General features: G+C 39.9%; 1 protein-coding gene across 3 annotated transcripts in view; it reads right to left on the reverse strand.

Annotated features, from left to right (window-relative positions):
* Positions 1-15,639, reverse strand: part of PREX2 (phosphatidylinositol-3,4,5-trisphosphate dependent Rac exchange factor 2) — a 304,934-nt gene that overhangs the window by 47,362 nt on the left and 241,933 nt on the right. For all 3 annotated transcript variants that reach the window (XM_084620586.1, XM_084620587.1, XM_084620585.1), the window contains 2 exons: positions 4,761-4,827; positions 2,315-2,505 (listed from right to left, as the gene is read on the reverse strand). In XM_084620586.1, coding sequence (XP_084476712.1) covers positions 2,315-2,505; positions 4,761-4,827 — 258 coding nt within the window. The remainder of the gene's footprint in view (positions 1-2,314; positions 2,506-4,760; positions 4,828-15,639) is intronic.

Below are 15,639 nucleotides of genomic sequence, written 5' to 3' on the forward strand. Positions count from 1 at the left end.
TGATATTCAGGATGCTTTGATAGGACATGTGGTTCACATGGTATGTTTCTGTCCTCCAGTTGAGTGTAACTCAAAAAAATCTACCACAACAAACAGATTTTTGACAAAATATTCACTTTTGTGAATTCAAATTTCATTTTCTGTGAGTATGCTACAATAGCGACTTAAAATTCACCATTTTTCAAATATTTCTGCTAGTAAACACTTTCTCTGTGTAGAATATTCTCCGGAAACTCACAAACCCAGTTAAAGTGAATTAATTAACCATTCAAATAAATATTCATGGTACTATGCCCATCTCTAATAAGCACCAGAAAGACAATTATGCCCAAATAGAACCCTCTCTTTCTTCCATCTATGATAATCTTTGGATGTTTGGCTATAGATAAAGCATATGCACATAAACGCATAATTCTCGGGGAGACAGGTATCTAATATTCCTGTCAATAGGCCAGCCTGAATAATTCATGACCTTTCAATTCTTGGGGTCGATCCATTTTTAAGTACCACTGTTCTTATATAATATGTTCTGGGCAAGGCTGAACTGTTTAAATCCCTGTTCACTATGCAGATGACAGTCTCTTTCACAGTAACATTTTAAAGGAAAAATCAAGGGAAAAGGCACATGGGAGACAGAAGATGCTGCTCCTCATCGGAGCAGTGGAGGGAAAAGAAGGAAAGAAATGCTGCCCATATTTCCATTGGTTGAGTAGGAGATTTAGCTGGAGTTATAACTTGGAAAACGGGATTCTCTAAGTCATCAAAAACGTCTTACCTGTAAAAATGTTAAATCTGGATAAATAGATAGAGTAAAGCATAAAGGCTTTATGGCCTTCTGAAAATGTCATGCTGATCCAGCTTATATAGTGTTCCCACATGCTAAAGGAAGGATAAACACAACCATCCTGCTCTGGTACAGGGGATGGTATTAAAAAATATCATTATCTCATATAACTGCCTAAAACAGAGTACTATAGAGACAAATGGATGAGGTAGACCTGCAGAAGGACCTGAAGAAGACCTCTGTGTGGCTTGAAAGCTTGTCTCTTTCACCAACAGAAGTTGGTCCAATAAAAGATATTACCTCACTCACCTTGTCTCTCTAAAACAGAGGACAATATACTTCATGCTACGTACACTAGTCTGCCAATAATGCAGTGTCATACAAATGCGCCATCAGATCTTAGTTGATAAAGATGGCAAGTCTGTTTCATAACATGCACTTATTGATTGTTTCTCTGATACTTTGCTGACCTTTTCCAGTTTGTCATGCCTGATATTCTGCATTGGACTGGCACTATACTGTTTTTCCAAAGTTCTTTTTAGAAAGATGGACAATACTTAAAATTAAGAAGAAAGTTATTTTTGTTATAACCCAACAAACTTGTAATTGATGCTGCTCAAATGAAAATTTTCGAAGGATCAGAAATTAATTGTATAAGAAGTTTGAAACAGTGAATCATGAGAATGAACACACCATTTTTAAACTGATAACTGGAATCTATAGATTGTATCCTGATGGATACAAAAAAGGATCATGTTAGCATCAGCTTCTGGGTTGTATAAGGAACCATTACAGAATACTTACCTAAAGATTATTTTCCTCAACTGTTATTCTTTCATGTTTGCTGTAATTCACACAAAGTTCTAATCCTACCCCACTGGTACTTACACGTACTGTTTTCTTGGATGAATTTCACTACCATCCTGGTGACCTTTATAAAATTGGTTATTTAGATGTATGTTAAGGTCGCTCAGAGTTTAGTACAGTGCAGTATATAGCAAATCAATTGAAAATTCAAAATGTCAAGTGTCTGAGTTCATTTTCTGTAATCAAATTGGTCATGCCAAGTATTACCCCAGGATATAGTGCTTCTGGTTATTCTGGATCAGACCTGCAGTAGTGCATACATAGTTTTGGTTTTTGAGATCTATTGCTACTAAGATTCCCTCCAGTGTATAAAACAAACACTAGATGTTAAAATGTCTTGCCTATACTGGAGTTCAGTATAAAATACACAATATATTATGCAAATAGGAAACCTTCCTTGTCATGCTTTAGAAATTTTAATATTTCTGCCTTGTACTAATTTGTACGGCGAATAATCTATTGCAACTATACAAGCAAAAATTATATTGCTCATTTTGTCAATCACTGCAACTACTTTTATCTTCCAGATTCTCACCATGACTAATCTTTTAAGAGTCCATTAGATAGAAACTAGTACACTCAGAAAAACATGACATAAAATTATTCTCCAAACTGGATTGCAATGACTGACTAAAGCAAAGATAGGTGGATAAATTGCCATACCGATGAACTCCACTATTGCACATTATGATGTGGCAAGCTCCAAGTCTGCTACAGAGTTCTGAAGAAACTGACAGCAATCCAACTCCAGAGGCACTGCAAGCAGTGTAAGCACAGGCTGCTGTGCGCTTGGATCGGATAAAAGACACTACCAGTCGGTAAAGTTCATCCAAAGAATTGAGGGGCCGCATCAGCTGCAAGCAAAGGAGAACAGAGAGATTTAGACATTTGCCATCAAGATGCATGTGAAGTTCTCTTCTGGGAGAGTGACAACTAAATTGTTTCTGAGTTTAATGACTCCAGACTAGAACACACGAGCACTGTGGGCCAAACCCTGAGTCCAGCTGCTTTCAAAGCACACAGTTGAAAGGGTACGCACAAAGCACACAATGTATGACAATATTTAAGACTTTTTTTTTTAAATCGCTATATGGATATTTTCATTGAATGTATAATCCCCGGGGCACATCTCTACTGTGTTAGCCCTCTCCACCTGACTACACATGGGCAGGCCACCTTATTCCAGGAGTATTTCCAAAGAAGGAATAATGCAGTGAAAGACAAATGCAAAGATAGACACAAAAGGGAGTAGTGCTGGGACTGATGCACGACCACTAAGAGAAGATCAGCATACAGGTAAGACAAAACTGTCCTATGTTTATGCAAATGGCCATTCACTAATCCTGACTAACTACTGAAAGAATATTAGAGCGACTAGGTGGGTAAGGTAATCTCTTTTATTGGACCAACTTCTGTTGGTGAGAGAAACAAGCTTTCGAGTTTACACAGAGCTGTTCCTCAGTTCTGTAAGCTCAAAAGCTTTTCTCTTTCACCAACAGAATATGATCCGATAAAAGATATTACCTCACGTACCTGGTCTCTCTAATATCCTGGGACTAACAGAGCTACAGCAACACTGCATACTGAAAGAATAGTAAGCAGTAAAATAGGAGTGAAGAAACCACAAACAATAATAATTAACTTTGCAACAAAACTGAAAAGACAGTACAGGGGTCGGCAACCTTTCAAAGAAGAAGAGACATTTTTTTGTTTTGGTCTTTGACCAAAATAATTTGAGAGTCACATCACACACAAAGCTACTTGTAGAGTTAAAATTGATCAGCTAATAATAATTGAACATAATAAAGTTATTACTACTCACCAATACTTTTAATGAGACTTCTGCCATTTGAATTTGAATATAAACAGGAGGGCACTCCGGGCTGGGGCAGGGGATTGGGATGCAGGAGAGGGTGCGGGGTCTGGGAGGGAGTTTGGGTGCAGGAGGGGGTTCTCAAAAAAAGGCTGCCTGCAAGGGGACAGCCAAAGAGCCGCATGTAGCTCTGGAGCCACAGGTTGCCAACCCCTAACGGTATCCAGATTGAAATGATACATACATAGAGAAAGAGTTTAACAGCATAATATTGAATTTATACATACACGTACACATACACATACACACAAAGATAGGAAAGACTGTCTTCATGATCTGGTAACAAAAGGCTGCGTCTCTCCCACAGTGTTTGGTAAAAAAGTGAAATGAGGCTCAAGTCACATTGCAGTTCTTGTCATACAAAGCCCTGATTCTCTCTGCCCATGAGATACCTAGGGATTCCCATAGAGAGAAACTTGCTAACCAAAGAAGAAATGTTTTAAAATCTAGAAAAGCACTCCCTAATGGCAATTTTAATTCACCAGGGAAATGGTAGCCTTACTTATACTTATATTTACCTATATTTGAAAAGTGCACTGGTTTAACTAAAGTGATTTAAAAATAAATGTAGCTAAACCAATGCAAACTGCTTACATAGACTCACTTAACATGGTTTAATATTTAGTTATATCAGTTTAGCTTGCACTCGTTTCAACTGGTACTAGTTTCTAGTTGAGACAAGGCTTTATGAAATATAAAACTGTAGGCTGTAAAATGGATGTCAGATCAAAAGCTGGATATCATGCTAGGTAGTGCTTTAGGCATAAAAGGAGGATTTTCCCCCCCTTAAAATGGAAAGAGGAATCCATTTTAGGGGAGCCATCGTGGGAAAGTTCTAAGGGCAACCTTGTGAGGAAAATACTGGAGGGACTGTTCTTTATGGGACAGTGCACCAACTTCATTCTCCTGGGCACAGGGACTATTGCCTGCAAACTCCCCTGACAGTATCCAAAGGGATAAGGAGGAGACCAGGCCATGGCTCTGCCCCTTTACTCTCTGCTAAAGTCAGAGGAAACAGGTCGGCTTCACACATGAGCATGTACTGCATTTCCTGAAGCACAATGCCTCCTACAAGGGCACTGCTATGTCACACCATCCGTAATGCAGAGCTGGGGTAAAAGCCATAACAGAGCCCTGAAACAATACCTCAAAATAATTCAACTCAAGCCAAAAGAAAGGGATTAGGATAATGTGTAACATACAGAGTTTAATTAAACACTTAATATTATTGTTTACCTTATCTATATAAGCAGCTTTAGATGTTGAATTTGGAGGGAGGTTCGACTTGTCCAGGTAGAATGCCCTGAGAGTACAAACAAACAAAACTGTTAATTGTTTAAAAGCTTCTATAACATATACTTTAAATATAACTGAAAAGTCCTTTGATTTATGAAGGGTTTTTTAGACTTAAGGACATGAGACAAGAAAGGGCTGGAACAAAATGAAGGGTAAGGGTGCACTAATGCTCTTCTTTTTAAAGACATTATGAACATGTTTTTTCTTGGCACGCTGCAGCATAATGGGTCACTGAATGATGTGCATCTGAGTATAGACTGGGCATTAGAACTTCTGCAGTGTGTTTTACTGCAAAGTTACTAGAAAAACTTGGATCTGGAATTGGCCTTCATCAAAATCTTCCCTGAGAGAGACTTGATAACTGTTCAGATTTTAAAAATGATTTTGAGACCTTTTGCATTTACACAGTTTTTGATTCTCATGCACTGCATGCTTGTGTATTAGCATATGGTTACGGAAGTTAATTATATTAGAGGAGCACCCCAAATATGCTAAGCACAGTGCAGACATACAGAAAGACATTGTCACTGCCCCGAAAGGCTACAATATAAAAAGAAACTAAAAAAACTCAGAGTGGGGGAAAGATATACCATACAGGCAAAGTGAACAGGGTGATGACTGGAACTAACCAATTTTTATATATACAACAAACTATCCTCAACTGCTTCTCTGCATAATTTCCACCCACCTATATGAAAATGATTTGGTGTATAAAGAAGCAACTGAATGCAAATATTGTTCATTAACATAAAAATAAAATGCAATGTGAGAGAGAAAGACCAACAGACCCAGAGCCAACTGCTTAATAATTAATATTGCATAGGAAGTGTCTGTAGAACATAAAAATGCAGCATGTATTCTGTCAAAGGACAGAGGCTGGTATTCCATATGGTACACAGTATGCTCAGATCTTGTTCACAGACCTTCCATATTATCCTTTTCCTCCCCTGTCCTAAAACATAAGAACAGCCATACTGGGTCAGACCAAAGGTCCATCAAGCTCAGTATCTTATCTTCTGATAGTGGCCAATGCCAGGTGCCCCAGAGGAAATGAACAGAACAGGTAATCATCAAGTGATCCATCCCCTCTTTCCCATTCCCAGCTTCTGGCAAACAGAGGCTAGGAACACCATCTCTGCCCATCTTGGCTAATAGCCACTGATGGACCTATCCTCCATGAATTTATCTCATTCTTTTTTGAACCCTGTTATAGTCTTAGCCTTCACAACATCCTCTGGCAAGGAGTTCCACAGGTTGACTGTGCGTTGTATGAAAAAAGACTTCCTTTTGTTTGTTTTAAACCTGCTACCTATTAATTTCATTTGGTGACCCTTGGTTCTTGTGTTATGAGAAGGAGTAAATAATACTTCCTTATTTACTTTCTCCACATCAGTCATGATTTTATAGACCTCAATCATATTCCCTCTTAGTCGTCTCTTTTGCAAGCTGAAAAGTCCCAGTCTTATTAATCTCTCCTCATATGGAAGCCGTTCCATACCCCTAGTCATCTTTGTTGCCCTTTTCTGAACCTTTTCCAATTCCAATATATCTTTTTTGAGATGGGGCGACCACATCTGCACGCAGTATTCAAGATGTGGGCATACCACGGATTTATACAGAGGCAATATTATATTTTATGTCTTATTATCTATCCCTTGCTTAATGATTCCCAAGATTCTGTTCACTTTACTGACTGCTGCTGCAAATTGAGTGGATGTTTTCAGAGAACTATACACAATGACTCCAAAATCTCTTTCTTGAGTGGTAACAGCTAATTTAGACCCCATCATTTTATATGTATAGTTGGGATTATGTTTGCCAATGTGCATTACTTTGCATTTATCAACACTGAATTTCATCTGCCATTTTGTTGCCTGGTCACCCAGTTTTGAGACATCCTTCTGCAGCTCTTTGCAGTCTGCCTTGGACTTAACTATCTTGAGTAGTTTTGTATCATCTGTAAATTTTGTCACCTCACTGTTTACCCCTTTTTCCAGATCATTTATGAATATGTTAAATAGGACCAGACCCAGTACAGACCTTTGGGGGACACCACTATATACTTCTCTCCATTCTGAAAACTGACCATTTATTCCTACCATTTGTTTTCTATCTTTTAAGCAGTCACCAATCACTTTTATCCCATAACTGCTTACTTTGCTTAAGAATACTGGAGGAAAGGAAGCCTCTGATCTATCCTCCCCTCACAGCATCTGCTGCAGAACTCTAACACTGTACAAATGGTTCAAAGAAGACTAACTTGTTATTAAGAACTGACTCATTATTCCCCAAGACCCTTTCCTTACTCCCCAGTGACAGCTCACCATATCACAAACATCCAGTGCATGCTACCTACCAGTGGTAGCACCACTTCATTGTCTGCCTGCTCATATTCATAGACCAGAGAGAATTTTTATTTTTCCAACAGACGTATGAGTAGCATCACTTATCAGTCACTATCACCAGCCTACCATCTATGTGGCATTTTCAAATGTCAGTAAATTAGTATTAAAGACTCCGTATCAGTAGCTATTGCTGGTTTCCTTTAAGGTCTAGCTGGAGCAATTTCAAAGTGTTCTGTTACTCTATGATGCTCATACAGCTGTTCCTGAATGTGCTGCATAGAAATCCATGGTGACAGCATATCTGACTTCACTTGGTGGCAGTGAAGGCCCCTCTTGAACTTGGACTGAACAAATTCTGAACAAGATGTTATGCAGAGCAGGGTAGGAGAACATGAGTTCAAATCTGTTGTAACAGCTTTACTTCTGAGTCACAGAAAACAGTTTATTATTACAAACAAAAAATAATCTATTAAATTAATAACTGGACCTTGTCAAAAATGGGAAAATTTTCACAAACATTTTAAAGAAAAAAAATTTGGGGAAGTAAAAAAACATCAAAATTTTGAAAATTTCAGTCAGTTCTATAGATTGTAAAATAATTGTAAGCAACTTAAAGTGAATAAAAGGGTTTATAGTTGTTTTAATAGGAGATCAGTATGGTAGTAAGGATGGATAGTGAGATAGAAGAAAATGAACTTTAAAGAGTAAATTAAATAAAGGAACAAACTGTTTCTTACTCCTCTAAAAGACAATGAAAACTAAAAAGTATGAAAAACAAAGATCAGGCAGCTGGAACCACCATGCTTGTCCTTCTGTCAGTGGCAGGGCGTCTGACACCTAAGCAGAATTGGTGTGGCTTATTACCTTGGTGCACTGTCAATAAGATAACTGCCAACAGTCTCCATCAGGAGGAAGGCACAGCCTATCAGTGGAGGACTGCTGGAGATGGCATGTGGTAGAAATACCATGTTTAATTTGTAACTAAAGAATTATTTTAAACTACAGTAAAGTATGAATATGAAAATAGAAAGGAAATGTGCACTTACAGCATGATAGGATCATCCTGGGCCCCAATCCTGCAAATACATATCCACTTGCATAACCTTACTCACATGACCTTACTCCCATTAATTTCAATGGCACTGTTCACAAAAGTAAAGCTATTCGCATGCATGTGTTTGCAGGGTCAGGGCTACAGAGTGCAAATTTTAATAACCTTAATTATTTGAGTTACCAGTAATAACTGCCTTATTAAAATCTGACACCCTCTAATACTACTAGAGTCTGCTGCATTTAGTTTTGTGGTTTTGAGAGGATATTTTTTTTTCCAGACAGAAGATGTAGATTCACCCCAAAAAGCCATAATGATACCAATCTAGTTCTATTATTTACAATTAAAGTGAGTCTATAATGCCACCTTGAATAAACTCGGCTTCCAAAGGAAGTTGGAGAATAGAGAAGGACAAGAGATTTGCAGGAAAAAATTGTTATTAATGCTACATGACTGGCCACAGTGCATAACAGTTACCTCAGCAGTAACAGACCAACCTTTTCTGTGTTACCGTATAGCAGAGCTAAAAACAAATGTAAGTGTCATTATGCCATTCATGTATTGAAGATTACCAGAATAAAAGCCGACATTACTTTCTGCTGCTATGTCACAGGGAAATTTACTCATTCAGAATCTGTTCAGTATTCCCATCCTCTTTATACCATTTTTTCAGCAAATTCAGCTGCATTAAAAAACTAATAACTAAATACAGAACAGTATACCCACTAATGGACTATACAAAAAATAACCTGCTCCATGCTGAAAATGAAGCAAAATGGGCATTGTAAAGGGATACAGAATTAAATTAATTGCGACATTAATAAAGTCAATTATTCATTAACCTAAAGTACTAAAATTGAAAAAATCAGTTGAACAATATTAATTTTACAAATCTAAGATATCCTATTAAAAATGAAACCATAGCTAGAATCAGCTAGTAGTCCCAAATATTTCTCAAGTGTTTTATTTTTCATCAAACTTGTCTTCAGTTTTTCTCAGAACATGACAAATTGTGGACAGCGTATAAATTTCCAAAGCACTTCACTTAATTACTGAATGCCTGTTAAGGTCCTTAATCAAATTTCAGGGGAAAAGGTAATGGCAATCTTGGCACAGTACCCAATTTGGATGATATTTTCTAATCCATTTGAAGTGAATAAGAATGAAATCATAGTACTTTGCGTGCATGCACCAAATGTTATTAGAACTGCTCTAAACAAATTTCCATTTGATAAGCTGTGTAGACCATTCTTATTATAAAAAGATAGAAAACTACAGTGAGTTACCACATATAGTATATTTTATCAAACAAGTGTTGTGCAACAATCTTTAATAATGGAACAAATATTTGGAGGGAACTCTGTAAGGGAACTAGGTAGAATAAACTGCTTGGGTTTTAAAAAAAAAACCTGTCAGATAAATACATGCTTTTTTGATCAAGCTATCCATAAATTGTGGATGAAAGGAAGGCCATTCTTGTAATGTCTTGATTACAGTGAAACATTTGATGGTGTCTCACAAAAGTAATTCAGACATTTAAAGGCTTGAGAGACTGACTTATAAGAAAAGAAAGCAGCTCTGATCCTGAAAAGACATACACATATCACTTTACACACAAGTCTTCTTCTTTTCTGTGCATCACAAGCCAATATTTAGTTTGTTCAGCCATCTAACTGCTGCATCATCAAGGGTAGTAAGGGGTTGTAGTCCACCCTCCAATCTTCTAATTGTGCGCTCCTCCTGCACATGTTTGACCATCGGCTTCACTGTCCCACAGTCACACTATGAAAATTGGTCTAAGCCAGAGATGAGCAAACTACGGCCCGTGGGCCACATCCAGCCCACGGAACCATCCTGCCCGGCCCCTGAGCTCTGGGCCGGGGAGGCTAGTCCCTGGCCCCTCCCCCGCTGTTCCCCTCCCCAGCAGCCTCAGCGGTGGTGTGGCTGGCTCCGGAATGGTCAGGGGGCAGGGAGTGGGAGGTCCCGGGGGGCAGTCAGGGGACAGGGAGCAGGGGGCGGTTGGATGGAGCAGAGGTTCTGGGGGCGGGGGGATGGTCAGAGAACTGGGAAAAGGGGGCCTGGATAGGCGTGGGGGTCCCAGGGGGCCTGTTAGGGGATAGGGGTGTGGATAGGGGGCAGGGTAGTCAGGGAACGGATTGCGGGGCGGGGGTGGGTTGGATAGGTGTGGGAGTCCCAGGGGGCCTGTCAAGGGGCGGAGGTGTGGGTAGGGGTCGGGGCCTGTCAGGGGACAGGGAGAAGGGGCAATTGGATAGGGGCTGGGGTCCCGGGGGCGGTTAGGGGTAGGGGTCCCAGGAAGGGGCGGTCAGGGGACAAGGAGCGGGGATGGGGGGGTTGGATGGGTCAGGAGTTCTGAGGGGGACAGTTAGGGGTCAGGAAGTGGGAAAGGGTGGATAGGGGGTGGGGACCAGGCTGTTTGGGGAGTCACAGCCTTCCCTACCCAGCCCTCCATATAGTTTTGCATATAGTTGGCCCTCAGGCCAAAAAGTTTGCCCACCCCTGATCTAAGCCAAATCTCTGCATTGTGGCAGCCACACTGGCTGTTCCAGTCAGCAACCTATTAAGCCTAGTCCAGCATCTGTGTCCCAAGTTGCAAACACGGACGTAAGTTAGGGCTTCTGAAATTCATCAGCATGTCTCCCTCTCTATCCCAGAGTTGCTGCCACAATGTGAGGACATAACTGTCAGCCATAATATGCTGTTATTCATCCAAGATTGGCAGCAGGGTACGTAGGTGCATGAATGGCTGCAGCAAAAGGATGTTGCAAAGTCAGTTGTCAAATATCAGCAGGAAATGCAGGTGATTGGGTTTTCTTCTGGAGGCAAGCAGAACTTCTTATAGGAAGTGTGTGTTGCTTATTTACATCTATTGGAACCACTGTCAGCCTTGTGTGCAGCAGGTTGTTTTCATCATCATAGCCCTTCATATAGTTTAAGAGTAATGGCATCTCATTAAAATTTTGAAAGAGCTATTTGAGCCAACTACCTACATCATAATTTGTGGCTTAGGCAAGCACTAATGATACAAGGAGGACTTGTGGCACCTTAGAGACTAACCAATTTATTAGAGCATAAGCTTTCGTGAGCTACAGCTCACTTCCTCAGATGCATATCGTGGAAACTGCAGCAGGCTTTATATATACACAGAGAATATGAAACAATACCTATTCCCACCCCACTGTCCTGCTGGTAATAGCTTATCTAAAGTGATTTCCAGCACAAATCCAGGTTTTCTCACCCTCCACCCCCGCACACAAATTCACTCTCCTGCTGGTGATAGCCCATCCAAAGTGACAACTCTTTACACAATGTGCATGACAATCAAGCTGGGCTATTTCCTGCACAAATCCAGGTTCTCACATCCCCCCCACCCCCATACACACACAAACTCACTCTCCTGCTGGTAATAGCTCATCCAAACTGACCACTCTTCAAGTTAAAATCCAAGTTAAACCAGAACATCTGGGGGGGGGGGGTAGGAAAAAACAAGAGGAAACAGGCTACCTTGCATAATGACTTAGCCACTCCAAGTCTCTATTTAAGCCTAAATTAATAGTATCCAATTTGCAAATGAATTCCAATTCAGCAGTTTCTCGCTGGAGTCTGGATTTGAAGTTTTTTTGTTTTAAGATAGCGACCTTCATGTCTGTGATCGCGTGACCAGAGAGATTGAAGTGTTCTCCGACTGGTTTATGAATGTTATAATTCTTGACATCTGATTTGTGTCCATTTATTCTTTTACATAGAGACTGTCCAGTTTGACCAATGTACATGGCAGAGGGGCATTGCTGGCACATGATGGCATATATGTGCCAGCAATGCCCCTCTGCCATGTACATTGGTCAAACTGGACAGTCTCTACGTAAAAGAATAAATGGACACAAATCAGATGTCAAGAATTATAACATTCATAAACCAGTCGGAGAACACTTCAATCTCTCTGGTCACGCGATCACAGACATGAAGGTCGCTATCTTAAAACAAAAAAACTTCAAATCCAGACTCCAGCGAGAAACTGCTGAATTGGAATTCATTTGCAAATTGGATACTATTAATTTAGGCTTAAATAGAGACTTGGAGTGGCTAAGTCATTATGCAAGGTAGCCTGTTTCCTCTTGTTTTTTCCTACCCCCCCCCAGATGTTCTGGTTTAACTTGGATTTTAACTTGAAGAGTGGTCAGTTTGGATGAGCTATTACCAGCAGGAGAGTGAGTTTGTGTGTGTATGGGGGTGGGGGGGATGTGAGAACCTGGATTTGTGCAGGAAATAGCCCAGCTTGATTGTCATGCACATTGTGTAAAGAGTTGTCACTTTGGATGGGCTATCACCAGCAGGAGAGTGAATTTGTGTGCGGGGGTGGAGGGTGAGAAAACCTGGATTTGTGCTGGAAATCACTTTAGATAAGCTATTACCAGCAGGACAGTGGGGTGGGAATAGGTATTGTTTCATATTCTCAGTGTATATATAAAGCCTGCTGCAGTTTCCACGATATGCATCTGAGGAAGTGAGCTGTAGCTCACGAAAGCTTATGCTCTAATAAATTGGTTAGTCTCTAAGGTGCCACAAGTCCTCCTTTTCTTTTTGCGAAGACAGACTAACACGGCTGTTACTCTGAAACTAATGATACAGGTGGCTGTGTTCAGCTCTGAATCAATGAGATGTGTATGCCAGCTTCTGCCCCAAACTGCTCCACTCTATTCTGCTAGAACAAATACCAGTGCCAAGACTGAGGTTCATTTGCCTGTGCTCTTCAGGAGGTTCCTGCTTGTTTCTGGATCAAGGCAGTGTGGGAGCTGATCAAAGGGTCAGATATTGAAAAGGCACTCAGCCAGGATAAATGCTCTGGCCACTCATCTTCGGCAATGGAGACTTACATGAAGTGAGTCTGAGATGTTGGCCATCTAATAAAACTTAGTTTTATTCTGTGAAAATTACTATAGTCTGTCAACTTTCTTCTGAATATGATAGGCAATGACAAGGACTATTAACACGATCAAATTTGTTATCAAGTGAGACAGGGATCCTTCATTCAATATCTGAAATTGTAATTAATGATTTCTCGGTGACTATAGATCCGGTATGATTTGTATCAAAGTAACCATTAGAGAATTTTAATTCACAGTCAGAAGCCAAGAGTGCCATCATATCTATCTTCTGCCCTGACTACGTTATATAGTATGGGGAGAAAAAACCTATCATGCCGAGAAACCTACAGGCTGAAGAGTTGCTCTATGTACGGGGACAAAGAGATTATGTTCCTCAAATACAATTTGTTATGCTCTTGTGTAAATTCTGAAAACGGAAACATTTCCCCTTTTTCTTATCTTTCTCTAGAGAAACTAAAGAAATAAAATAATAATGATATGAAAACCACATGGACATGTAACAGGCTATCTTAGACAAAAGGATTAATTAAATGTACCATCGTGAGGTGAAAGGCTATTAGTGCCAGAAAATAGATACAGTAATCTTTAGATGCAGAACCCATTTGATATTACTTTTTGAATGAAATATTTTTTTAAAATACAGCCATTACATTCTACATAATCAGAGGTTCAATGTAATGAGGGTAGTTAGCTAAATAATTTGTCATTGAATTCACTGATTATAATTGCTTCTTTAGAGTAACAGACTTACGTTTACCTCCTAAAAAATATAAAAGAAAATCACAGTGGAGGAGAAAGCTATTGTCTAGGCCTTTTCCATCTACCATGTAGTTTTTGCTTTTCTCTCCTCTTCTGCTGAACAAAAGGGAACAGAACTATCTGTCAATAATTCTCGACACAACTGGTTTAAAAGAATGGTTCCAAATTACAAAGAATGATAAGCAATAGGAAAATAAATATGTATTTCCTCCGCTGAATGCATACATAAATTTATTACTGTGACGGGCACCCACATGGCTGGTGGAGCTGCAGATAGTAATTTGTATGCTCTTCTTCCACAGACTGATCATGTTTTTTTTAAAGTAAAAAACTGGGACATTACACATAGTCAGGGATGTTACAGGAATGTGTTTTATTGGGGGATAAGGAAGGTTGATGGGCAGGTCAGAAGAAAAAGCAGCACATTCTGCCTTCTCTTATTACCTTCCCCTTTCAAAATGAAAAGCTTATGGTGCTACACTGTACACTGCTTACTGTGAAGGGCAGGATGGGAGAAAACAATATTTATCCCTTTGTGACCCTGTCACTGTTTTCTCCTAGTCCTAACTTCTCCCACTCCAAACTAGCTCTTATCCTACCATCTCCCTCTCAACAAACCTCACCAGTCCACACACATCATCACTCATTTGTTGGCTTAATTTCTCCTGCACCAATTCTGCTAACCCATCAAGGGACTTTGTTAAATGTATTTACACAGCTAAAGATACAGATAGGTACCTAGTGGGATTTTCAAAAGTGCCTGGATACCAAACTCCTATCAATGGGAAATTACTGAAATCAATGGAACTAGGCACCCAGATTCTTTTGAAAATGCCACAAGGTATCCATCTGCATCTTTAGGCACCAAAATACCTTTAATAAAAAAATTAATGTTTACAGTATTTTGGGGCATTGACCAGCTGAAAGCTGCTTCTCTGAATACCGGTGAACAGAAACTCCTAGATATCTTGAGATACACACTCACACACTCTAGGAAGCTACTCCCATTTCCTAGGACAACATACCTCTTAATAGCAATTTCAGAATGTCATTTAAAAAGGCCCAGCCTCGTCTCATGGACTTAATTTGTAACTCTGTCCACTCTACTTGCCTTATGGAAAAGGGATTAATTACGCTTATTTTAGGAAGGGGGTAAAGAATAAACCTGTGGAGGATGAACCAGGTGTCCCTATTGCTGTTAGTGGAATTTTTAAAGTGTTAGCTTAAAAACACCGTTCAATCTGAAAATTTATATTCCAGAAACTTTCAAAACCTGTCCCAGCTAATTGCAACACTGCATAAAAATCAATGGGAGTTAGGCCTGAATAAGGATTATAGGATTTAGGCCCATGCAATGAAGTTAATGATAGTTGTTTTGACTTATACTCCTTGTGACAAAAAGGAAAAATACGTATTTACCAGATGTAAAAGTACAGCATAGTTCTGTCTTTCTGAAACCCTATTATCTGAACCTCCACATTATCCAAATCCCTTCCTTGCCCCCCATGTATCTTATGCTGGGGGAACAGGGGAGGGAGCAGTGCTTAATTTGTGCCATGGCTAAGCCCCGGCACCTCTGGGCTTGCCATGTCAGTTATGAAAGTAAAAAATTGCTTGAGCCCTGGCACCTTTTTCATTACAAATTAAGCACTGGGAGGGAGGTTCAGGTAGTAGAGCAGAAACCCTCCGTGGAGAAGACTGCAAAGAGGAGAACTCAACACCGAGCCATGGAGGAGACCCCTCTCAGCAGACTGGCTGAA

This window comes from Lepidochelys olivacea (genome assembly GCF_965140295.1).
Source record: "Lepidochelys olivacea isolate rLepOli2 genome assembly, chromosome: 2".
In the NCBI taxonomy this organism is placed as follows: domain Eukaryota; kingdom Metazoa; phylum Chordata; order Testudines; family Cheloniidae; genus Lepidochelys; species Lepidochelys olivacea.